General features: G+C 40.8%; 1 protein-coding gene across 1 annotated transcript in view; it reads right to left on the bottom strand.

Annotated features, from left to right (window-relative positions):
- Nucleotides 1-26,166, bottom strand: part of LOC137625956 (putative neural-cadherin 2) — a 456,463-nt gene that overhangs the window by 104,210 nt on the left and 326,087 nt on the right. The window contains exon 3 of the mRNA XM_068357020.1: nt 14,308-14,436. Within this exon, the coding sequence (XP_068213121.1) occupies nt 14,308-14,436 (129 nt within the window). The remainder of the gene's footprint in view (nt 1-14,307; nt 14,437-26,166) is intronic.

Here is a 26,166-nt window from a genome sequence, read left to right as displayed (position 1 = left end):
CAGCTATTTTATATCATAAATATACTGTATAGGACCAAGTAGCGGTTTTTAAATTTTATAATACAATGATAATTCTTAAGACATGATTTTTGAGGCTGGGGTACATGAATTGCTCAAAAGATCCCGGAAGAGTGCATGAACTTAGAAAAGATTGAAGAACTTTGGTTTGGATAAAGCTTGGTTGAATTCTACTTTGTTTGGTTAGGCATGATTAGAATAGTCAATAACAGTAGGTATGGTTGAACACAGAAAATGCTGGCACACCTCACTCCAAGGAAATGCACCCTGTCAAAACCTTACTTCACGGCGAGTAACCAAACAGATAGTGTAGGGAGAGATGGCAGAATCAGTGGTGGGGTTAAACATGAACTCGCCACACAGTAAGGGTGTGGTTGGGTGCACCTCCTCATAGTGAGATGTACCAGGAATTTCTGTGTCCAACTGTACTTCTCTTCTATTCAAATGCAATCAAATCCAAAATTATCCATGAAGGAAAGGAAAAGATGGAATACGATAAAATTTTGGGAGCCTTGTTCCAGATAGACCCAAAACACTAAAATGATATTTCCCAATAAAAGAAAGAATAGATTAATAATAATACATATGATTTGTTAAAAGAAATACAAAGCCTTTCTCTATATCTGTCGTTTACATTTTCAAATATGACAAATTCGGTGATAATTTGCACTTTCTCCCTAACTAACACAGAACTGTAGTTATTTATGTGAAATATACTTTGGGCGGAGCTGGAAGGTAGCCATTAGATTTAAAGAGCGAGGTGGAAACCCTACATGACCACAGTGGGTAAGTAAGGGGTGGCTGGGGACCTATATATCTACTCAGAGTTCAATGAACCACGTCACTTTTTGATTGTAGGCAGGACTTACTGGGGGACAGTGATGGCGGGCCAATTTATATAAATAACTAAAGGTTTGTATTAGTTAGGGAAAAATATAAATTATCTCCGAATTTGTCATTCATTCCCATGCTAACAAACCTTTCGTTATTTATGTGGAGGACTCACTCTTAGGAGGGTGGTAAGTTCGACTACTGGCTTAGTCATTGACCTAGTACAATATTAGAATGTAATCCAGGGAAATATTGCCACCTCGCTTATTAATACAAGTGAGTATGATAGCAGCCTGAGCAACTAAAGTAGTTGTGAGAGATATCATATGAACGTCTAAGTAAGAATTTTCCTAGTTTAAATAGGAACCCTACACATAAAAAGAAGTTTCCCAAAGCCTACCTCGCACGAGGCATTGGGATGTGTACAAGTATACAAAAATGAACTATACTTGGGTTACAAAAGGGAAGTGGTTATTACCTGCAGAGACTGATGCCAGCTTTCAGAGGCACCCATGGCACTGTTCCCCAAAGGAGGGAAAGATGATGAAAGTAGAAGAGCCAGGCATACTTTCATTCATCCTAGTCTTACCCCGGGTAGCCAATGCCTTCAACCTTCTGCTACTTGTCCAAAAAGGAGCCAGAGGTATTATTAAGCACTTGTTGTGTCAACACCACAGGAGATATAGAGAAACCCTATCGGATCTTCTGTGGGCCATGTCTTGTAGGTAAGGTGAGGTGAAGATTAGACATATATCCACCCTACCAATGGCACGGTTTGTGTCACAAAGGAACTGCTTGAAAATGTTATGGGCCGGTTCTGCCCTAAAACATTCTGAGCTCTAGATCATCTCTATGAGGAGGAGGAGAGGGATTCCGTGACTGGTATAGGAGCTGTCCCCCCCATCCCGAATGCAATCCTTACAACCTCCTTTGACCTTCCTAGGATTTGCGATGCGGGCTGAACCTAAGGAGCGAGCTCTTTCATTGTTTTCCTGAGGTATGGCCTCAATATAATCACTGGCAGGAAAAAGGAAAAACAATGACGAGTATATGACCCAGTGGGTCTCAGTCAGTGGGTCCAACTGGGTCCCTAATGCACACACTTGGACCATTCAGGGTTAGAAAATGTGCTATACCCTTGAGGTTAGGTAATCACCCCCATAACGGTATGTTCTCAAGTAATTACCTGTATTACAGCGTTGATTACAAAGCAGCAGGTTCCCAGTTCGAGGGCTTGAGCCTTTGGTTCAGGCTGCCCGGAACAGAATAGAATGCTACTTGGTTTCTCACCATGAGTGAGAGACGGTGAGGGAGACCTATAGGGTACCTCTCTTGTTTGGTCGAGGGTCACACTGGAAAAGACCTGTCTTTGGGATTAGGGGAAGATCTGCAGTTTAGAGTCACCCGTCCCGTAGGAGACTGTATCAGTTCAAACTCTATGGAGAACAACGATTGGAGGAGATGCACGAGCAAAGGTCTTCCATTGCCTAAGCCTAAGAGCGTGATTCCTTTTGTTGGATATTTTGAGTGCATGACTAGAATAGCACTCTTAAGAAGATGAAAAACAGACTTCAATCGGACCTTACCAGGGAGTATTTAATTGTAAGGGAGTATTTAGTTGTAAGGAAGTCCGTAATACGTTCTCCCGCATTGTAGACTTGTCACTGTATGTGACCTGTCTTTTCGGCAAGACTCATCTTGCCGACAAAACAAGACCGAAGCACTAGTCAAGTCCTTTAATGAGACAAGTCTGACTATAAGATTGCACGGAAGTGGGGAGAAGCCATCTATTCCTTTTTCGAATAAAAGTGCTCACAAAAGGGAATCCAACAGGAGGCAGTAGTCCTTCTCCTACAAAAAAAGATCAATGCTTGTCATTGATATTCATTTCACTTCCCAAAGGAGGAACTCTACAACAGAAGCTGTAGGAGGAAGACTCACGCAGAAGGGGTGGATTCTATAAAATCCAAACTCATGGACAGGATACACGAAAGGGGAGACCACATAGGAGCACGAAGTGTTTTCCCGCGAATGGGAAACCAACGAATCACTGTTATTCCCCCCAGCACTTTCCTAAAGGAAAATGGTGTCTAATAGGGGATTGAGATAGTATTATTCGTACTCTGATCACAGTCCTAAGGACATATGGTCCTGTATGTGGCCTCTCCCTACACCCTTTCGTTGATGCCTCTATAGGAAGCGTCAAATCGTGATGACCGCGAGCGTGTAACTTACGCTCACGATCGTCCACAAGAGTTGTAGAGACTAATGTCACAATCGTTGTCACGAGCGTCTTGCTCGTAACCGTGAGTGTATAACCCATGCTCGTGAGCGCAAGCGTCTCACTCGCGATCATGAGTGTCTAGCTAAGGATCGTCAGCGTCCTGAAGGGTTGTCTCAAGACTGGTGTCGCAATAGTGGTCATGAGCGTCTCGCTCGTGATCGATAGCGTATAAATTACGATCCTGAGCGTGAGCACTATCGTGAGCATCTCGTTCGCGATAACGAGCATCTAGCTCATGATCGTACCACAAGATACTCGTGATCTCGATCACGATCATCGAGAGCTCGCAACAGTGAGCATTTAACTCCCGATCTTTAGCGTGAGCTCGATCATGCTCAAGGTTTGTGTAATCTCTCCCTCGGAAGGGGAATTTCTTACACCTGGAGGTGAACCTCCAAGCAGCACTCTGTTTCTCTTCAATGAGCTCTATCTCAAATTGGAGGTTAACATTAAATGTTGTTTGAGAAAAAGCCAATATTTGTTTACGAGTTCTCTACGAAGGGATTTCCCGAACGGGAATCCTGCCGGAGTAATCCCCCGAAGGGGAAACCGAACAGGTCTTCGCCTTTAAGAAGAACAACATCAAGATCATGATAATCTATGATCTCGTGATCATTGCGATCTCTGTGGCGATCATTGATTGTCGCAAAAGACGTCCTGAAAGGTGTCTAGAATCAAACTGTTGCGAACGACATCCTGGCTGACCAGAAAGACAAGGTGATAAGTCTTGCCTGCGTTTGTTAAGGAGAAAGTAGTCCGTCAATCTGGTGATTGGCGAGCAAGCTGTGGGTTGACGATCGTCCGTGGTCTTGGAATCCTCAACAGGTGGAAGTCGCATACGTAGACTGAAACGTTGCCCGTAGGGGGAGAGAGTGAGCGGGAAAAGATGCAGATCGTTGGGAGACGACAAGCTCAGCAGAAGGCGAGAAGACTCGTCGTCAGCAGGAGTCGACAGAAGGGTGAACGGGAGGTAGACCTCGTAGAAAGCGAAGACGTCAGCAGCAGCAGCTACATCCACTAGTTCGTACCCCGATGTCGTCTATAAGCGCTTAAGAAAAAAAAAAAGAGAATTAAAAATTCCTCCCCTCCGAGGGGGAAGAAAAATCGCAACCTGCAGACTAGAAAGGTTACCCCCAAGAGGAGTAGTCAGTGCAGAGGAATCCTTCCGACAACTCACGGGCTCAAACATCAACATCTGAAAACTACCACATTACTCTGTAATGGAGCGTCAGGTGATCGTGAGCGTGTAATAAAAGCCTTGGAGGTAGAGAGCAGAGACATCCACTCTCCACCAGCCAAAAGCAAAAAGTGATGTGGTTCAGTGGTGGTGGTTGTGGTGGTATTGTAGCCAACAATTTTGTTAAACAAAAGGAACTTTGAAAGGTTTTTAGTTGTAGAGACAGATGTGAACATAGGAAGGATGATGATGTTGGTAGTGGAAGGGGGCCATCATGTCCCGGATAGTGGTAGTTTGAAAGATTGTAAGGCCTTTGAAATGTATAGAAATGTTGCAGGTCAGGTTGTCCAACCCTTTACTCCCTAGGGTCCCTTCGGACTTTTTGGGTAGTAGAAAAAGTTATGGAAAAATACAGAGGATGATGTGCATATGGCCTTACAGTGAGGGGATGAGATGAATTTAATGAGGAATTCAGAGGTTACATTACCTCGGTGGAGGTAGGTTTGAAAGCAACTGTCTGTGGATTTCAATGTTTTCAACAATTGCTTTTGCCAGTGTGGCTGCAGTCTGCATGGCGTGTTGTGAGTCGAATCTGCTTGTAGGTTACCCCTCAATTGTACTGTCTCCCTACATTCTAGTAGGTAGTGCAAGAGGGCCTGTAGTGGTGTCTCGTCACAGTGTTCACAAGGTCTTTCATTGTTTTCTAACATATCACAATTTGCTTTGTATCCCAGCCTGAGTCTGTGAATGCATACAGCCTGTTCTCTTAGTGTGTGTGTGTATATGGGGGTAGGCACTACATCTGTGGCCCACTTGTACCATGTGGCAGAGGGGGAGTTATTCCCTATCCACTTGTGTAGGTCTTTAATCAAATTTTCTTTGAGCTGTGGCTTTATTTTATTTTTTATTTGTTATAGTGCAGGCTGCATGTGCACCTGTACCCTGTCTATGTACCTTGTACTTTTGGCTAGCTCATCTGCTTTCTCATTCCCTGGTATTTCGATGTGACTGGGAATCCAGTTGAGAGTTACAGGTCTGCTTCTTTCATTGTGTTATTATAAAAGTGCCTTGATATCAGCTAGTAGAGCCTAGTTTTCTTTGTTCTTTGCTTGTTGCAAGGCATGTATTGAGGATCTTGAGTCAGTAAGGATGACTGCAGGCCCTTCGTTTTCAATAGTGTGTTTTAGTGCTTGTTGTATTGCAACAAGATCCATTTGCATGGTGGAGGCATTGTTGGATGTTCTCCAGCAAGCCGTAAAGTTGTTGGAGTACAATGCAACTCCTGTTGTCTGAATTCCAGGATCTACAGTGCCATCTGTGTAGTAGGTCTGTGCCCCTGCAATTTCTGTGCTCCTGATTGCTTCCTGGGCTGCAGTTCTTAATTCTTCCATTGTGCAGTCTTCCTTTGCTTTTGTAATCTTTGTATATCTAAAGGTCGCCACTTCTTTTTTCTAGGGTGGTATGTGCTGTGTGCCCTGAGCTGTGTCTGGGGTCAGTTGTAGCATTTCTTCAGCTATTCCCAGGCTCTTTGTGTTATTAAAGTGATCCTTGCCATAGGAGCTTGGGGTCTGGATCTCAGGGTACTTTACAAGCTCCTCTCTTACTCTCTTTTTCGCTATCAAGTCTCTGTCAGAGAGAAAACATTTGTGCTATGGTGGTCGCATTTCTCTGTGCAATCCTGTCTTCTATAGTCGGCAGGTTGGTTTAAAGCCTGATATTGCACAGCCTTGTCCACATGAGTGCTCCTAGAATGAGTCTCATGGCATCATTTTGTATTACCTCTAAAGAGGCTTTTTGGACCTCTGTCAGGTTTTTTAGGGTGGGAGCAGCATAGTCCACAAGAGTTCGGGTGTAGGCTAGATAGTACTTCTGAATATGTTCATTTGCTCCGTCCTTTAGAGCAGACATGTATCTTATGGCTGCTAGTCTTGCATTTGATTTTTCTTTAAGATACTTGATTTCCTCCTTGAAGGTATTGAAGGCAAGTTGTTTATCTATGACAACTCCTAGGTACGTGAAGCTATCCACCCATTCTAGGTGTTCCATTCCTATGGTGAGTGGTTGTAGAGGATTTGGGCCTCTTTCTGTCATAGCTTTTATTTTGTTTATGTTTATTCTTAAAATCAGCTCATTTGACTTTCGGCTGTAATGTCATTCAGTGCCCTCTGCAGTCTTACCATTCTGAGTGGCCCTCGTGCTATTACTCATAAATCATCCGCATAGATGAATATCTCTACTCCTTTAGGGAGTTGGAGAGGCTATGTTTTCCATAAGGATGTTGAATAGGAGGGGGCTAAGAATTCCTCCCTGTGGAGTTCCATTTTCCAAGTCATGAAAAGCTGATATCACTCCTTGGAATTTGACTCAGGCTTGTCTTCCTAATACATAGTTCTTTGTCCATGCTAGCAGATAACCTTTAACTCCTTTTCTGACCACGGATTACAGCAATGCTGCTGGGCTGGCTAGCTTGAAGGCCTTCTCAAAGTCGATGAAGACTATTGTTGCCTTCTTCTGGTTTATACAGTTTAGAAAATATGCTATGCATTCAGTAGTTCCAATTCCTCCTGATATGCATATAGCTGTTTATGCAGGGGACCAATTTTGTACTTTATTCTGTTTAGTACCATTTTTTTTTTCCTGTTTTTTTTTCCACACAGGATACTAGAGCTATTGGTCTTGGATTTTCTGGATGCTTTGACTTAAGGATCGGCTGAGTGTCCTGTTGCCTCCAGGCTTGAGGCCTTGAGTGCTCGAGGTGTGTTTTGTTTATTATCTTCAGGAATGCGGTTTCTCCTGCCAGACCCATGTGTCTGATCATGGTGTAGGTTATTCTGTCTACTCCTGGTGCAGTGTCTTTGCCTGTTTTGTATACTGCTCTCAGTCCCTCAATGGTGTAAGGGCTGTCAGTGTCATCCTGTAATTGACAGGCTGTGTTGATCTCCTCCCATCTGGCCGGTGCAAGTTGCTCCTGAAGCAGTCTAGTTTCAGGGGAGAGGTTAGCTGAGCCTGTCCTGTTTGCAAAAGCTGTTGCAAGCCTTTCTGCTTCTTCATAGGGATGCGGATGAATTGCAGCTGGTGTCCTCTTTTTCCCAGCTACTCTGTTTAACCACTTCCATGGTTCAGAGAGAGATGTGTACTTTGACAACTTTGTGCACTATTCCATCCATTTTTCTATCTTATTTCATGATTACTCTGTTGGATGTCATTTTAAACTGTTTGCAGCAGTCCTCTACTCTCTATTGTGGCTCTTCTTCTGTAGAGTTTTGTAACCCTGTTTAGTAGTATTTTAAGCCTTCTTACTTCTGGGCAGTAGTACTAGGAGTCCTTGTACGTATAGTTCCTTCTCTCTGCTCTCAGGGGCATTGCTTTGTTTGCTAATGCTTCAACTAGGTCTTTTTCTAGTTGATCTATGTTATCAGGAGGGTTGTAGTTTGCTGCCCATTCTTCAAGGGCTAGTCGAAGTCGACCCAGTCTGCTAGGTCCTGATTCCACATTGGCGGATGTGTAGGTATTGCAGGTAATTGTTGCATCTCCAATTCTGTTACTGTGGCAAAGTGGTCACTAACCAAGGTTGAGTGCACTCACCATCTGGTTAGGTGTCTTACTGCAGTTGTGGCAAATGTCAGATCTAGCTTGCCTCCTCTTATGTGTGTAGGGTGCCTTATGTTTAGTAGGGAGACTCCTTCAAATTCCCCTACAGCAAAAGCTATGTGCTGACAGGTTTGTTGCTGATGGAGATGATAATAGAGGATGATGTGCATTAAAATCTCCACATATAATTGTTGGTGAACCTTCTGTATGTGCTGTCAGCTGTAGTTCTCCTGGTTCTTCTCTATTTATTTTACTATAAATATTGTAGATGTTATTTTTTGGTTCAACAATGTTATTCTTACTGCTAGCATCTCTACATTGTTAACACAGGGAATTGGATTGTGTATCCTTGCTGTTGGTATTGAAGTTTTAACTAGTGCAGCCAGACCTTTGACAGTGCCTATACGTGGGGTGGTGTAGGCATTGTAACAAACAATTCTAAATTTTGCTCCTGTTGTTAGTAATGTTTCTTGCAACAGGATGACATCTATATCCTCAGTTTTGGAGACTGCAATTAGGGAGGACATTTTAGTCCTCACTCCAGCTACATTCCAATTGAGGATCCTCATTCCGAAGTGTAGGTTGAAGAGAACTGTCTAGGATCCCTAGGTGCAAAAGCGATTGCCTTAACCTCTGTTGATGGATTGATGAATGAAGTGAGAGGGATGATGGGGATGGGTTCTGAGGATGTGAAAGGTGTGAGGGAGAGTGGGGATGATGTGGTAGTTTGGGGTGTTGGGTTATGAGGAGTTAGAGGGGGAGGAGGACTTGGAAGAATTGGAGAGAAAACTTTTCACAAGTTACGCAATATTGGCCTCGATAGCGCTTGCATTGATCTTTCCTGTCACTGCTCGAGTGACGAGGTCTGTCAATCTTTCCCTTAGGACTGTTGTCTTAATGAAAATGGTCCTTGGTCGAGATTTGGGAGCTTGTGCTTATGCGGTGAAGGTGGGGGCTCTTGTGGAAGACTGAGGGGGCTCTTGTGGAAGACTGAGATCTCAAGATTCCTGTTCTGAGCTCTTCCTGGGTATAGAACCTTCTTCTAGGTTGAGGTCTTGGTGCCGTTCTGCCTCTGGGCTCCTCTCTCCTTTCCTTCGGCAGGGCTGCTATGACCCTGGCAACCCTTTCAGAGCATCCCCATGCCATGGTAGTGTTGTATTTTACAATTTGGGCTCCTTGGGGTGGTAGGTATGCCAGCCTTGTGTTGTCAATGCATTCCTAGGTAGAATGCCCATTCCAGCATACGGCACGTGTCATGTCTTGCTTGGCACTGTTCTTTGCGGTGCCCGAATTTTTAGCACTTGTAGCACCTGAGAGGTCCTGGGTAATATCTTTTAACCCAGAAACTGCTAAAGATTCCTTGGTCCACCTTTTGGGGATGTGGCCCTATAAAAGTCACAAGGATTGCCTTGGTCAGGCATCCTGCTTTGTTTTTAATCGTTTCAGCAGCCGTGATGTTGGTCAAGTTGGTTAGATGGCTTTCTAACATCTCCATTGGGTAGCCAACTACGACTGCTTTCTTCACTTTTTCCTCTTCTTTCAGCTCTTTTGACTGAAAGTCTGAGGTGGTTCTCAGCGTGATGAGTGCCCTGGCCTCCTTGGTAGATATAGTCCGTTGGCCCTGCTTGTTTGGCTTGGCCTGGATCTTTAAGTTCTTGTTATTGAGTTCAAAAGCCACTATGGCTCTGAAAGCCTCTGAAGAGTTATTGGAGATCACTCTGAAGTGGGTGAGTTTTCCCCTGTTCTGGCCCTCTGTTGGTGAGGTTGTCTGGTTTGCCTCGGTTGAGGTTGATGTTGAAGGTAGTCCTTCCTTGGCAGTTGTCCGTTTTGCTTGCTTCTTCTTCCGGTTGTTCACCTTGGGCCATTCCTGGTTGTCGTCGTCATCTTTTCGAGTCCTTTACCTAGTGGGTTGTTCAGTTCTCGTTCCATGCTCGATTCCGGCGGCCACTGCTTTGAGTTCCATCTCCTGTTCCACAGTCATCATGGGTTCCATGTCCGAAGAGGGGAGGGGAGGATGAGGACAGACAATGTGTCTAGTTGGGTTGTCCAACCTTTAAGCCCTAGGTCCCCAGACAAAGTTATAGTTTTAGGTAGAAAGACTAGTTATAGCACATGAAAAAGGATGATTATTCTGGGAGGCTCTATCTAGCCTATTGGTAGCTATATAGTAGCCTGCACAAATTGCAGCTGAAGAGTCTCCTTACTGCTCTCCGAGCACTAAGTTGGCCCAGCAGTCAATTCCTACAGGCAGGGATACGTAGGTAAGTAATCAAAACACTTGACAATCTATTATTTTATCGAAACTATTTGCATGACTTTACTCCTGGCTTATTTATGCCAGGTAAACAGATAAACCTTTATCCTAATACTTGGCTTATAGGCGCCAAGCCTAGCAGCCCTATGCCACTTGCCACAGACGGTAAGAGTGGGAGATTGTGACCCTTGAGTCCTGTTTCAACTGGAGTTTTAAGACCACAAAGGCTTGCAGATTTTCCACAGGAGAGTCTGTTAGTAAAGGAGTGTTAGATAGTGGTAGGAGAAAGCCTAAGTCTAGACACTCTTCTTTTATTATTGGCTGAAGATCAGCCGATTTTATTTGGGCAGAGCCCTCAGCAGTAGCAGCAGACCCAGTTCAATGAACAGTGAGTAGATATAGGTAGCTGGGTAACCCCCAGCCACCCCTTACCTACCCACTGTTAGTGGTTAGGCAGGTTGCTATCTCGCACTCCAAATCTAATGGCTACCTTCCAGCTCTGCCGAAAGTATATTCCACATAAATAACGAAAGGTTTGTTAGTATGAGAACAAACACATATTTAGGTTTATTTGGCAAACATCATTCAATCTTTAGGTTTTCTTAGCAAACATCATTCAATCTTTATACCAAACTCTCTCTCTCTCTCTCTCTCTCTCTCTCTCTCTCTCTCTCTCTCTCTCTCTCTCTCTCTCTAAATAATGTGATTTCCGCATTGGCCTGAAGTGAAAATATTTCAATTTGCTAAGAATTAAAACATTTCGGATCGATGCAACCACTTAACCTAAATCACGTTGAGCAATCAGGTTTTCAATATCAGTTCTCGAGAGGTCAAGGAAAGGAACCTTCTTTTAGGGTGTCTTGATGAAAGCAGTAGAGGGCAAAGAGCCCTTTCGGGGTTATGGTTAGGTATAAAGAGGTGTAAAAGAAAGGAGGAGGAGGAGGAGGAGGAGTAAATGGAAGAATAGGAGATATAGGAGGAAGAAGAAGAAGAAGAAGAAGACAGAAAGAGGTGATGGATAAAATGAAGAAAGAGGAGGAATAAAAGGAAGAGGAGAAGGAGGAGGAGATGAAATAATGAAGGCTAAGGGGGATTAAAAGAAAGAGGAGAAGGAGGAGGAGATGGAGAAGAAGGAGGAGGAGATGGAAAAGGAGGAGAAGGAGATGGAGAAAATGAAGGAAAAGGAGAAGGTTGAGGAGAAAGAGGAAAATGAGGAGGAAAACAAAGAGGAGGAGGATGAGGAAAAGAAAAAAAAAGAGGAGGAGGAGGAGGAAAAAAAAAGAGGAGTTGGAGAAAAAAAGAGGAGGAGGAGAAGAAGAAGAAATAGGTGAAGAAAAGGAAAGTAGAGCAAATGAAGGAAGAGAATGATAAAAAAAAGAGGAGATGGAGAAAAGAGGGGTTATGGTGAAGATGAGACGTAAAAGGAAGAGAAGAAGAAGAAGAAGAAGAAGAAGAAGAAGAAGAAAAAGAAGAAGGAGGAGGAGGAGGAGGAGAAAAAGGTACAGCAAGAGGAGGAGGAAGAGAAAAAGGAAGATCAAGAGGTGGAGGGAGTAGAAGAGATGAGGAAGAGGTGGAGGAAGTAGAAGAGATGAGGAAGAGGTGGAGGAAGTAGAAGAGAAAGAGGAATAGGAGGGAAAGAAGGAAGAGGAGGAGGAGAAGGAAGAGGAGGAGGAGAAGGAAGAGGAGGAGACGAAGAAAGAGAAGATGGAAAAAATGAAGGAAGAGGAAGAGGAGAAGAAGAAAGAAAAGATGGAGAAAATAAAGGAAGAGGAAGAGGAGGAAGATGAAGAGGAAGGAGAGAAAGGGTAGTAGGAGGGGGGCAAAAGAAAGAGTAGAAGGAGGAGGAGGAGATGGAGAAAATGAAGGAGAATGGGGAAGGCACAAGAACAGTGGAAGGAGAAGGAAAAGGAGCAGAAGGAGAAGGAAGAGGAGTAGGAAGAAGAAAAAGAGAAGAAAGAGGAAGAGGAAGAAGCAAAGGAGAAGAGGAGATGGAGAAATGAAGGAAGAGGAAGAGGAAGAGAAAGAGAAAGGAGGAGGAGGAGGAGGAAGAGACAAAGGAAGGAAAAGAAAGGAGGAGGAGGAGGAATATAAGGACGAGGAGGAGGTATGAGAGATGGAGGCCGAGGAGGAAGAATAGTGTGAAGGGGAGGAGAAAGGGGGGGAAAAGGAAGAAGAGGGGAAAAGGAAGAAGAGGAGAAAGGAGGGAGACGGAAAAGGCAGAAAGGGGAGAAGGCTGGAGAGGGGGAAGGTGGGAGGAGGATGACAAGTTGCAGTAACGTCCCTAAGGAGGACGAGAGCATAAGGGGGTTCGTTGGGTGCAGCTGCACCCCCATCAATATTGGCTATTACTGATGAAGACCCAAAACGTGTATGTCTCCGTCTGCGTTTGCAGCGTGACCTACTTAAAGAAAGGGGAGAGAGAGAGCATCCGAGCAACCAGGGTGAAGGGGGAAGGATTGAATGTCCCTGCAACTGAGGGACGTATAAATGTTCCCGGTCCCGGAAGGAGGAAGGGGTGGGAAGGAATTGGATGGCATTCATCTATCTATATTTGCACCGAAGAATTCAGGGTATTGCTTAAGGGGAAACTTCGAAAAATGGGAAAACTTCCAAAAAGGGCGATTATGACTGGAAGACTCGATTTCCCTCTTTGATTGCTTCAAAAGGAAAGAAAAATCCATGAAATATTGCTGCTTTGAAGCCGAGGTTTAGATGGAAAAAAAAGGGGAGATGTTAAAATTGCTTGAAAGGAACAGAAGGAAACGTTGATTCAAAGGCAGAATACGTCCAAATTCTTTGCTGGCTTGGCGAGAATTCGTGATTTCTTTCTCTCTTTCTTTATCTGCTTATTAATGATCAATTTCAATGCTCAGGCCGATGGAATTGGCAATGAATCCTCTTACATAACCTGATTCAACAATAAATTTGTAAAGGGTGGGGCTAACCAATAAATAGCCATGACTCAGCCGCAAGTCAGAGAGAGTTCAGGAAAATCGAAGGAAAAAGAAACTTCTAAAGCTTAACAGAAGAGGAAAGAAACTATGATTGAATTAAGCAATTAGAGGATAACGGGTTTTGTCAGAATATTGGAAGAGATGGCTTGTATGGATATAGTAAATCAACTTAATATGTGGAAAAACTATCTACAGAAGAGTAACGTCAGTGTGCTGTAGATTATCATGAACTTTTTTTTATTTTCAGCATCCCTTGGGCAGGTGTTTATACTTACTTTCTATCCTTTTACTTTACATCCCCCCCTGTCTCCTTTCTTTGAACTAGCCCCCAGTTTCACAGTTAGGCCGAATGCCCTCCCTGGGTCCAGCACTAGGCTATATGGCCCATATTAATCTAATCCAACCAATTGAGCTCAACGAAAATGGTGACTGAAATAAAACTTGTATAGAGCCCAGAATTGGGGCCTGTGAGGCCATTCAGCATACAAATGCATCGATGTAAATCCCAATAGTTACATTACGAAGTAAAAGTTAGAGGTTGGATAGTCAGATGGAAGAAAGGAAGCAACAAACAAGGTAAAGAAAATTATGAATAGAAAGAAGTAAAGCCATAAGCAGGAAAAGAGGATAGCTATTCTTAAAGACATGGCAGATTACCAAAAGATTTTGCTCAAGGGAAACCAAATTAGATTCTGATGACCCGAAAGAGCAAACATGGATTCAGTATGTCCCAGAAAATGATTTAAGTATTTTGATAGATGAACAACAGAAATGAAAAGGTAATACTAGAGATTATTGGGTCTTTCTTTAGCATGGTCTTGGCCTGTATTTGTATTTAAGAGGAGGAAAATGGTAGGACTCAAAGATTTAGTGAAATGGAACACATAAAACAGAACCAGATACTTCGCAAGCCCCTCAAGGAATCATACAGGAATATAACGCGGGACAATTACCCTGTCAGGCACCATGGATGAGATATCTCTTCACACCTTCCAAATAATAAATATTGGGATATTATAGAATTGGAAAATTGTATCTTAAGAAAGTTAGAGAACATTTACCTGACAAATCCTAACAAATTTTTACCAATCATTTTTAATTAATTCAAATTATACGTTAATCTACATTATTTATTCTCCCTTACTGAATGAAAAAAAAAACTTTGAGTTTCATATTATTCTAAAATTCAAGGTCATACCTTGTTTGTGAACAGCTTTGACGCTCAGCACGGCAGCAGCCAACTTTGCATCCTCTCTGAGGACGGCGCAGTAGTGAGGCTGAGTGAACTCCAGGGGACCAGCACCAGACCCAGACAGCAGGCGTGTAGCTGAAAAGGGAAAAAGGGATATTGAAGCCAATAAAACACAGTTTAATTTGTTGTCTATATGTCTAGAAGTGGATAGGGAGTGAAGAGGGCTGGAGAGGAACCTGTTAAGGGGAGAAGATCGCAAGGGAAGCAAGAGAATTAAGGCGAGATAAGGTGAAGGGTGATATGGAAAGAAGAGGTTCCGTGGAAGATGCTTTTGACGGAAGACATTGGAGAGGACGTATCAGGCAACCGACCCCTTAATGTAAGGAGAATAGTTGGGAAGAAGATATCTAGAAATATTATCCTTTAGGCAGCTAAAGTAAAATTTTATTGCTAATGGTACATGTGATTAAATGATGTTTTAATCTTATCCGGGAAATAAATTAATTACCGTACATGAAGCAGTTGAAATAAACTAATATTTTTACATATACAAGAAAGTCAAAATAAGTAATAAAGACACAAGTTTAATAAAAGTACACAATATCCGGATAAAGAATTTTATTTTACTCAAGCATAGAAAATTTTCCGAAGCATGTTAGCTGAAACAGTTCAAGGAGGCCTTTATCCTCCTTGACGAACAATCTACTAAAGTTAATTAAGACTCCAGGCGAGCATTTTATGGCTGTCCATAACATTCTCTCGAAAAGCTTGGATTCTCTCAAAGCGGATCTTCTATGATCTCTCTTTCAGAAACCGTAAAAGTGGGGACCTTTATAAATCTCGGACGAGTTTTTACACCACTGGTCTTTTTCTGCTTCAAAGTTCTCCCCTTATTTTTTTTCTAAAGTCGCGGAAATAAAATGTTATATAAGAGGCCACCCGTTGATCTGTTTAACTAGATTTCTTTCTCACAAAAAAGAGACGTAAAAATCATATGACTATTGAAAAAAAGGAGAAATATACATTGTGTTTTATTATGTAAACAGATGATATCCCTTCCATTTGAAACGAAATAAAGGACCCTTACTTTAGGAAGTTTATTATACGAATAGAAAACCCAAAAAATTTAAATTAAATTAACAAATAAATGAATAAATCGACACATAAAAGCTTGTATAGATAACAGCTTAAGAAAAAGTGACATTGAAAATAAAAGAAAATATAAAATACAAGACAATCAAAAGGCTTTTCTATCTGCTACAAAATGGCTTGCTGAAAACTTCTCTAGGTTCCGTGAGGAATCGTAAGATACAGATGTGAACGATCAAACATTATTATCATTATTATTAGTACTAGCTAAGCTACAACCCTAGTTGGAAAAGCAGGATGCTATAAGCCCAGAGGTTCCAGCCTGGAAAATAGCCCAGTGAGGAAAGGAAAAAGGAAAATAGAATATTTTAAGAAGTGTAACAACATTAAAATAAATATACCCTACATAAACTATAAAAATTTTAACAAAACAAGTGGAACAGAAATAAGACAAAATAGTGTGTCCAAGTGTACCTTCAAGCAAGAGAACTCTAACACAAGACAGTGGAAGACCATGGTACAGAATCTATGGCATTACCCAAGACAAGACATGTCTTAAATGAAATGTAATTTGCATAGTGCTGTCTATTATGGTACCTTCTAAAATACTTTCAAAAAATTTAATTGAATTTAAATACATACATATACCCTTTTTTCTATTAAAGAACTATTCTGTTAGGAAATTGCATATAAATCCATACAAATTAACCAAGTCGTGACCTTTTATCAAAAACTTTATTAATTTCGAAAGAAACTCCATTTTCCATCAAAGGTAAGGGATACCCTCTGAAATTAATAAACTTTCGGAAAATTGTAAATTTGGAGCTTTTACTTAAAACTCTCTCACTGTAACAACATTTATCTGCACAAGTTAAGACTTGCAACGTACACAAGCCCTGGTTGCAATGATATCATCATCATCATCATCATCATTACTATTATTATTATTATTATTATTATTATTATTATTATTATTATTATTATTATTATTACAAGCTAAGCTTCAACCCTAGTTGGGAAAGCAGTATGCCTAAAGCACAAGGGCTCCAACAAGGAAAAATAGCCCGGTGAGGAAAGGAAATAAGGGAATAAATAAACTACCAGAGATGTAATGAGCAATTAAAATCAAATATTTTAATAACAGTAACAATATCAAAATAGATCTTTCATTCATAAATCACAAAAACTTCAAAAATAAACAGGGAAAAATAAAATAAAATAGTGTGCCCGAGTGTACTCTCAAGCAAGAGAACTCTACCCCAAAACTGTAGAAAACTATGGTACAGAGTCTATGGCCCTACCGAAGACTAGAGAGCAATGATTTTGTTTTTTAATTGTCCTTTCAGAAGAGCGGCTTTTATAGAAAAGTCTCTCTTCTACCCTCATGAGGAAAGTAGCCACTGAACTGTGACGGGCCGAGAGAAGGTTGTGAACTCAAAAGCAGGATGCAATCAACTGAGTTATAATATTATAGAACACTCTCCTTTATATACAAAACCTCAAGGCAACAGGACATAACATGTTTACAAGACAGACAATGTCACAGAGGAAAACCGGAGACGTGAATTTTCATGTTCGTTTTAGTGCGAGGGAAGAGCGCAGATACAAGCATAATATATACAAAAGGAATTATGTACAATTGTGTGACACACGGTTGGTACATGGCTCCCCCCCTAAAAATGACATACTGTACATGTTAAATAGGGCGCCCTGATCTAGAGAGGCGAACTGTAGGCGGGTCATCTGGCAGAAGATAAGCAGGTTTTAGACGATCAATGGAGACCCAGTCTTCTTTGCCCCGAATGTTTAGGAGGAATGCTTTCGGACTGCGTCGGATCACAAGGAAAGGGCCCATGTAAGGGGGCGTTAGCGGTGGCTTGCTGGTGTCGTTGCGCAGGAAGACGTGCGTTGCAGAGTGCAAGTCCGTTGGTATGTGATGCTTCGCTGGGGGCTTGTAAGTCTGGCGGCACGGAGTAAATTTTCCCACGACGTGACGAATGCGCTGGAGATCGTCGGAGGAGTTTGCAGAAGGAAAAAATTCGGCAGGGACAACCAACGGGTCGCCATACACCATTTCAGCTGCCGAGACGTCGAGGGCGTCTTTAGGAGTGGTCCTTAGTCCCAGGAGGACCCAGGGAAGCTGAGTAAACCAGTTGCAATCCTTGCAGCGGGACATCAAAGCTGCTTTGAGGGTGCGATGAAAACGTTCAACCATTCCATTGGCAGCGGGGTTGTAGGCCGTTGTCTGATGTAGGGTGATGCCCAGGAGACTCGCTAATAACGTCCACAATTGAGAGGAGAAAGTGGTTCCCCTGTCAGAAGTAATATACTCAGGGATACCGAATCTTGAAATCCATCCAGAGAGTAAGGCAGATGTACATGAGGCGGACGTTGCAGTTTCCATGGGAATGGCTTCAGGCCAACGAGTGGAGTGGTCGATGACGGAAAACGGGTAACGGTGTCCTTGTGATGTGGGTAGGGGGCCTACAACGTCGACGTGAATGTGTGCGAAACGACGCTGAGGTTGAGGAAAAGTGCCCACTCCTGAATCCGTGTGTCGATGTACTTTGGAAGTTTGGCAAGAAGTACAGGCGCGGACCCAATCCTTAGCATCCTTAGAAATACCGTGCCAAATGAACTTTGCCTTCAGCAGCTGTGCAGTAGAACGGCACGAGGGATGTGAAAGGCCGTGAATGAAATCAAACACCTGTCGGCGCATGGGAGCAGGAATCCAAGGTCGCGGTCTACCAGTACTGACGTCACAGAGGAGGGTGGTGTTGGAGTCTTCGAGGGGAAAGTCTTCCCAACGGAGGGACGTGCAGGGTGTCCTACAAGCTTGATACTCTGGATCCTGTCGTTGGGCTTCAGCCAGGGCGTTGTAATCCAATCCCAGTTGAACGGCAGCCAACGTGTTTCTTGACAGGGAATCGGCAATGGGATTCATTTTCCCAGGGATGTATTGGAGGGTGCAATTGTATTCAGCCACGGCGGAGAGATGTCGGCGTTGACGGGCGGACCAGGCGTCAGACTGTCGAGTGAAGGCGTGCACCAGAGGCATGTGGTCTGTGCGAATGACGAAGGGCGTACCTTCTAAGAAATGGCGAAAGTATCGGACAGCCAAGTGCACAGCCAGCAAGGTTAGAGGGGGCGGGTTGAAGAGGTGTCGACAAGTACGAGTCTGCGTTGACCAATCGTCGGTGGGCGACATCGACCAGAAGGTGGAAATGAGAGAGGAAATCCGCACCGAGGATTGGCATTGTGACGTCAGCAACGAGGAACTTCCAATTGAATTTACCATTTCCGAACGATAATGTGAGGTTCTCGTAACTGTAGGTGGGTATCGCAGATCCGTTGGCAGCTACCAAGCGGACATCGGCAGATGTAGACAGACTACGTCGTGCCTTGAAGAGTTTCCTTGGCAAAAGAGAACGACAAGCACCCGTGTCTACCAAAAATCGCACGCCCGTTCCTGCATCCTGTAAAAAGAAAAGATTAGAAACACGGGAGGCCACCGCCACAAGCGATGGCCTACTTACACGTTTTTTTTTGGCCACTGACAATCCTTGGCACATTTCTTCGCGGTTGCCTCGAATCTGAAGTGGTAGTAGCAAAACTGCGGTGGATGGGAGGTATTAAGTGGCTGTAGAAGTCATTCGCTGGGGCGCGAGCGATTGGTGGGTGATGGGCGGCTTTGTCGCCGCTTCGGCACGTCACGGGGTAGGCGTGTATGTCCTACGGCATTCATGTCAGCTTCGGTTGACGTTGAATAGGCATCCTCGTCGTCAGGGGTGGAGGCGTTGATGGAGGTCTTGAAGTGGCTGTCCATAAGGGCGTCGGCTTTGGTCATCAAGTCCTTTATGGGTAAACTATCGACATCGGGTATGGCAGCGCGTACAGGTTCGGGTAAACGGCGTATCCAAAGGGCACGAAGTAGGTTCACCTCACGAGGAGAGCCGTCTGCGGCAGGTTGAAGGCGAGCGATACTGGTCATTTCCCTGAGGGCAAGCGAAGCCCTTTGGTCCCCCAACGGTTGTTGCGAGAGCTGAAAAAGCTTTGCTATACGGGCGGGTGGCGACGGCGAGTACTGCTGCAGAAGGTATGTTTTGAGGGCGTCATACGCTATTGGGGTGTCTCCTTGTTCACAAAGCCAGTCGGATATTTCTGGGAAGGTGTCCTCGGGTATCGCCGCGAGAACATAATCCGCTTTGGTGGTAGAGCAAGTCACGCCCCTGATACGAAACTGGACTTCTGCGCGCTGAAACCAAGCAAATGCCTCTCCGCTGGGAAACGATGAAAGTTTGAATGGAGCGGCCGCAGCACCAACTGCCGTAGAGTCCGCCATAGTACTACCAACGATGAAGGGGCGAGGGGGTGGGGGTGGAAGGCGGTGGGAGCGAGTCGACTTCCGGGGTCACCAATGTGACGGGCCGAGAGAAGGTTGTGAACTCAAAGGCAGGATGCAATCAACTGAGTTATAATATTATAGAACACTATCCTTTATATACAAAACCTCAAGGCAACAGGACATAACATGTTTACAAGACAGACAATGTCACAGAGGAAAACCGGAGACGTGAATTTTCATGTTCGTTTTAGTGCGAGGGAAGAGCGCAGATACAAGCATAATATATACAAAAGGAATTATGTACAATTGTGTGACACACGGTTGGTACAGAACAATGACACTGAAGTAGTTAAACCCTTGAACGAAGAATTGTTTGGTAATCTCGGTGTTGTCAGGTGTATGAGGACAGAGAAGTGTGTGGAAAAAAATAGGCCAGACTGTTCAGTGTATGTGTAGGCAAAGGAAAGATGAGCCGTAACCAGAGAGAGGGATCTAATGTAGTACTGTCTGGCTAGTCAAAGGACCCAATAACTCTCTAGCGGCAGTACCTAAACTATGAAATCATGTTAGAAAAGGATGCATATATTATTATTATTATTATTATTATTATTATTATTATTATAGAAATATGAAATTACAAAAACTATAATAATGATAGCTATAATAATAATAATAATAATAATAATAATAATAATAATAATAATAATCAATCCTTATGTAGGTAGTAGGTTGGACAAGGCACCAGCCACCCTTTGAGATACTCCCGTAGAGAGTTATTGGGTCCTTTGACTAGCCAGACAGTATTACATTGGATCTCTCTCTACGGTTACGGCTCATTTTCCTTTTGCCAACTCATATACCGAATAGTCTGGCCTATTACATATTCTCATCTGTCCTCATACACCTGACAACACTAAGATTATCAAACAATTCTTCTTCGCTCAAGGGGTTAACTATTACAATGTAATTGTTCAGTGGCTACTTTCTTCTTGGTAAGGGTAGAAGAGGCTTTTTGGCTATGGTAAGCAGCTCTTCTGGGAGGATACTCCAAAATAAAACCATCGTTGTCTGGCATCGGACATTGCCATAGCCTCTGTACCATGGTCTTTCTCTGTCTTGGGGTAGAGTTCTCTTGCCTGGGGGTACACTCGGGTACACTTATTCTATCTTACTTCTTTTCCTCTTGTTTTTTAAAGTTTTTATAGTATATAAAGTATATAATATATATATGCATACATATGTACTGTATTTATATATATATATATATATATATATATATATATATATATATATATATATATATATGAAAGATTCATTTTAATGTTGTGACTCTTCTTAAATTATCTTTTTAATTGGTAATTAATTCTATTTGTTTCCTTACTTCCTTTCTTCACTGGGATGTTTTCCTAGTAGGAACCCTCGGGCTTATAGAATCCTGCTTTTCCAACTAGAGTTGTAGGATAGCAAGTAATAATAATAATAATAATCCGCGTTCCCAGCAAAATCGTGAAACCCTTTCATTTTGAATTATGTTCTTTCCTGGATAAAAGTGTAAAATGCCCTCAACTCATTTTCATTCTCTAAGTCCAAGTGTTTCCCAATAGCCTTATCTTATACCTGGAGAAAATTCTTCGCTTTCAGATAATGGTTTTCTTTTCTACCTAGCTTCCGCCTCTCGTGAAATACAGCGATTTTGAAAATAGGGTAAAAATGCATAGTAATAATAACTATAGCAGTATGTTCTTAGTCAGGAGATTTAGCATTTTCTTTTTTCGAAATGCTACTTCAGTTGAGGAAGAAACTTTGGAAAAAAGAGCGAGAGCACTTTAAGATATCTATTTATATTTATGTGGATTTCAATATTCAAAATAATAATAATAATAATAATAATAATAATAATAATAATAATAATAATAATAATAATATTAATAATAATAATAATAATAACATTAAAGATATTAAAGATATTAAAATATTAAAAATATTGAAAATAATAATAATAATAATATTAAAGATACTAAAATATTGAAAATATTGAAAATAATAATAATAATAATAAGAATAATAATAATAATAATAATAATAATGCTCTGATATGTAACTCATATCACAGATAACCATTATCCATTAAATTGTGGTTATTAAATTACTGCTATCAGTTGTAATGCAATCACTAATATGATTAATTTCACTACTAATACTAAACAAGCTGTAACTTTACCTAGTAAAGTAGAATACTGCAGGCCTATTAAAAGAAGTAGTTAAAGTAGAAAATAAACGGAAAAGTAAAGAATAAACTAAAAATAAAAAGTATCAACGAAACAAAAGAATAAATTATATGTGAAGTAATAAAATAAAAAAGTCATATGTCCAGATGTGATACATATCCGAAGGAAACTGACTAAAATGTAAAAAAAATACCCAAAGGATACTTATCAGAAAAAAAAAATACCCCCAAAAGGCTCTTCTCAAAAGAAAAATACACCCAAAAGATACTTATCAAAATAAAAAAAAACACCTGAAGGATACTTATCAAGATAAAAAAAACACCCAAAGGATACTTATCAAAATAAGAAATAACCCCCAAAAGACTCTTCTCAAAATAAAAATACCCACAAAAGATACTTATCAAAATAAAAATACCCCTAAACGATAGTTATCAAAAAAAAAAAAAAAAAAAAAAAAAAAAAAAAACCACCTGATGGATATTTATCAAAATATAAAAAACACCAACTGGATACTTATCAAAATAAAAATACGCCCAAAGGAAACAGATCAAACTAAAAAGACTGGTGTTTGCATTGCCCCAGAGACCAAACTCCTCGGAGGAGAAGCATGTTTTAACGGCAGGTATCAAAAACATCGCTCGCTGTTTTTCTTTTCCTCCGCCGTTTTTTGTATTTATCCTCGGTGTGTTTTTCAGACGGTTAGGGCCCTGGGAAAAGGACCGTGATGGTGAGCTGCCAGTCGAAGCAAACATTATTAGATGTGATGACTTAAAACAGTTGTTGATTTATCAACTTCTGTATCTAGATGGATATATGCATACACTCGTGTATTCACATATATACACTTACACACATACACAAACATACTTATTTTGCTGATGAAGAATCAGTCGTCAATTTACAGCAGATAGACTTAAAAGGAGATGTAAATATGATAAAGATTGTAAAAAGAACAAGGGGCAGAAAAAAAAACATATTTTAAACGATAAATCTTATCAGAATATTATCATCGAGGGAGAGAAGAGGGAAGCCATTTTACAACAAATGTCGTGCAAATCACGAGGGACACGAAAGGAAAATTTTGTCCCCTACATTGGTCATAACAGATAAATCTTTACGAATATAATCGTCACGCGACAGGGGAGAAGCAAGTCTTAGCTGTCGTAAGTGAATGGAACGAAGATAGCAAAAATGACAAGAGGTATACTGTAAAAGTGAAATCGTCCGAATTGTAAAAATAATCTCACCTATATAATAAAGAGAAAGTGTGAATATATACTGAGCGGCAATCCCAGACATATAACTGCTAGATCTCGATAGGGGGAGATGAATTAATAATACCCTAGTGAGAGGAGGTACCCCAAAAAGTTCCGGAGAATTACACTCGGGAACCAGAACTGCCGTGTTGTAGTTAGAAGGGGGGAAGGAATGGGAAGGATTTAATCTGTGTGTGTGCATATCCACCTAAATATTTAGCAGTCCTCTTTGACGGGTCACGTACACTACTATAATAAAAAAGGGATAAAATATTACATGCTCGAGCGGTTAGTTAATGAGATAAAAAGCTCGTACAAAGGCGTGAAAGAATTTCAAATAGCTATTGTGACGTGCAACAACTAGATTTGGAAAGATAGTATCACAAAAATGGTAAATCCCATATGGTGATTATCTAGTATTAACAAGGCTCTCAATTATACAGAACTATGACGGGATGAGTTGACAGATTGGAGAGGTCATTAGTTAATAGAACACCAGCACCCCTATCAACGACATCCCTCCTCTCCCTACCCCACCCCCTTACCCTCACTAACTCATATTAACAGCAAATTTCATTATTAATTTTGATGCTGGAAAGCTCTTCGACCCGAAATCATCACCCGCATCTCTAATGAGAATTAATTAATTATGATCTATTAGCTATTTGATATTTTCATTTTCAACTGCATTTTATATACTTTACCAAGCAATGTGTACATGGCAAACCTTAATATGTTGGAAATTTTTAGCCCTGCCTTAATTTGGATCCGTTTTAATTATTGCAATAGTTGATATTGAGATCAAGGCTTGTAGCGTTATACCATTCAATTAATGATTATTAATATCATCAATATTATTGCTACTTGGCTGTAAGCCTACTTCTTGACTTGACTTTGATGCTGTCATAATTACCAATTCATTTCCTCTCCTGATATCATAATTATCAGCTCCTTTCTTTTGATCCTGTCACAATTATCAATTCCTTTCTTTTGATTCTGTCACACTTAAAAATTCCTTTCTTTTACTGCTGTCATAATCATCAATTCCTTTCTATTGTTGCTGGCACAAATATCAATTCCTTTCTTTTGATTCTGTTACACTTAACAGTTCCTTTCATTTACTCCTGTCATAATTATCAATTCCTTTCTTTTACTCCTATCATAATTATCAATTACTTTCTTTTGCTGTTGACAATTATCAATTCCTTTCTTTTGCTTCTGTCATACCTAACAATTCCTTTCATTTACTGCTGTCATAATTATCAATTACTTTCTTTTGCTGCTGTCATAATTATCAATTCCTTTCTTTTGCTGCTGTCATAATTATCAATTCCTTTCTTTTGTTGCTGGCACGATTATCAATTACTTTCTTTTGCTTCTGTCATACTTAACAATTCCTTTCATTTACTGCTGTCATAATTATCAATTACTTTCTTTTGCTGCTGTCATAATTACTAATTCATTTAGTTTCCTGCTGTCATAATTATCAATTACTTTCTTTTGTTACTGGACCAATTATCAATTCCTTTCTTTTGCTTCTGTCATACTTAACCATTCCTTTCATTTACAGTTGTCATAATTATCAATTCCCTTCATTTACTGCTGTCATAATTATCCATTCCTTTCATTAGCTGCTGTCATAATCATCCATTCCTTCCCTTTACTGTTGTCATAATTATCAATTCCTTACTTTTGCTGCTGTCACAATTAACAATTCCTTTCTTTTTCTGCTGTCATAATTACCAATTCCTTTCTTTTACTGATGTCATAATTATCCATTTCTTCCCTTTCCTGCTATCTTAATTATCAATTCCCTACTTTTGCTGCTGTCACAATTAACAATTCCTTTCTTTTTCTGCTGTCATAATTATCAATTCCTTTCTTTTACTGCTGTCATTATTATCAATTCCTTTCTTTTGCTGCTGTCACAATTAACAATTCCTTTCTTTTTCTGCTGTCATAATTATCAATTCCTTTCTTTTACTGCTGTCATTATTATCAATTCCTTTCTTTTGCTGCTGTCATAATTATCAATTCCTTACTTTTGCGGCTGTTATAATTAACAATTCCTTTCTTTTTCTGCTGTCATAATTATCAATTCCTTTCTTTTGCTGCTGTCACAATTACCAATTCCTTACTTTTGCTACTGTCACAGTTAACCATTCTTCTCTTTTTCTGCTGTCATAATTATCAATTCCTTTCTTTTGCTGCTGTCACAATTACCAATTCATGTAGTTTTCTGCTGTCATAACTATCAATTCCTTTCCTTTGCTGATTTAATTTTTATCAATTCCTTTCCTTTGCTGCTGTCACAATTAACAATTCCTTTCCTTTACTGCTGTCATTATTATCAATTCCTTTCTTTTGCTGCCGTCACAATTAACAATTCCTCTCTTCTACTGCTGTCATAAATATCAATTCCTCCCCTTTCCTGCTGTCATAATTATCAATTCCTTTCTTTTGCAGCTGTGAAAATAAACAATTCCTTTCTTTCACTGCTGTCATAATTATCAATTCCTTTCATTTACTACTGTCATAATTATTAATTCCTTTCATTTGCTGCTGTTATAATTATCAATTCCTTTCATTTACTACTGTCATAATTATTAATTCCTTTCATTTGCTGCTGTTATAATTATCAATTCCTTTCATTTACTACTGTCATAATTATTAATTCCTTTCATTTGCTGCTGTTATAATTATCAACTCCATTCTTTTGCTGCTGTCACAATTGTCAATTCCTTCTCTTTGCTGTTGTCATAATTATTAATTCTTTTAGTTCCCAGTAGTCAAATTTATCAATTCCTTTCATTTACTCTTGTCATAATTATCAATTCCTTTCTTTTGCTTCTGTCATACTTAACAATTCCTTTCATTTACTGTTGTCATAATTATCAATTCCTTTGTTTTGCTGCTGTCACAATTAACAATTCCTTTCCTTTACTGT

The sequence above is a fragment of the Palaemon carinicauda genome, chromosome 33 (assembly GCF_036898095.1).
Source record: "Palaemon carinicauda isolate YSFRI2023 chromosome 33, ASM3689809v2, whole genome shotgun sequence".
Classification (NCBI taxonomy): Eukaryota; Metazoa; Arthropoda; class Malacostraca; order Decapoda; family Palaemonidae; genus Palaemon; species Palaemon carinicauda.
The sequence above is the reverse complement of the archived record's forward strand: the minus strand, read 5'-3'. Positions and strand labels throughout refer to the sequence as shown.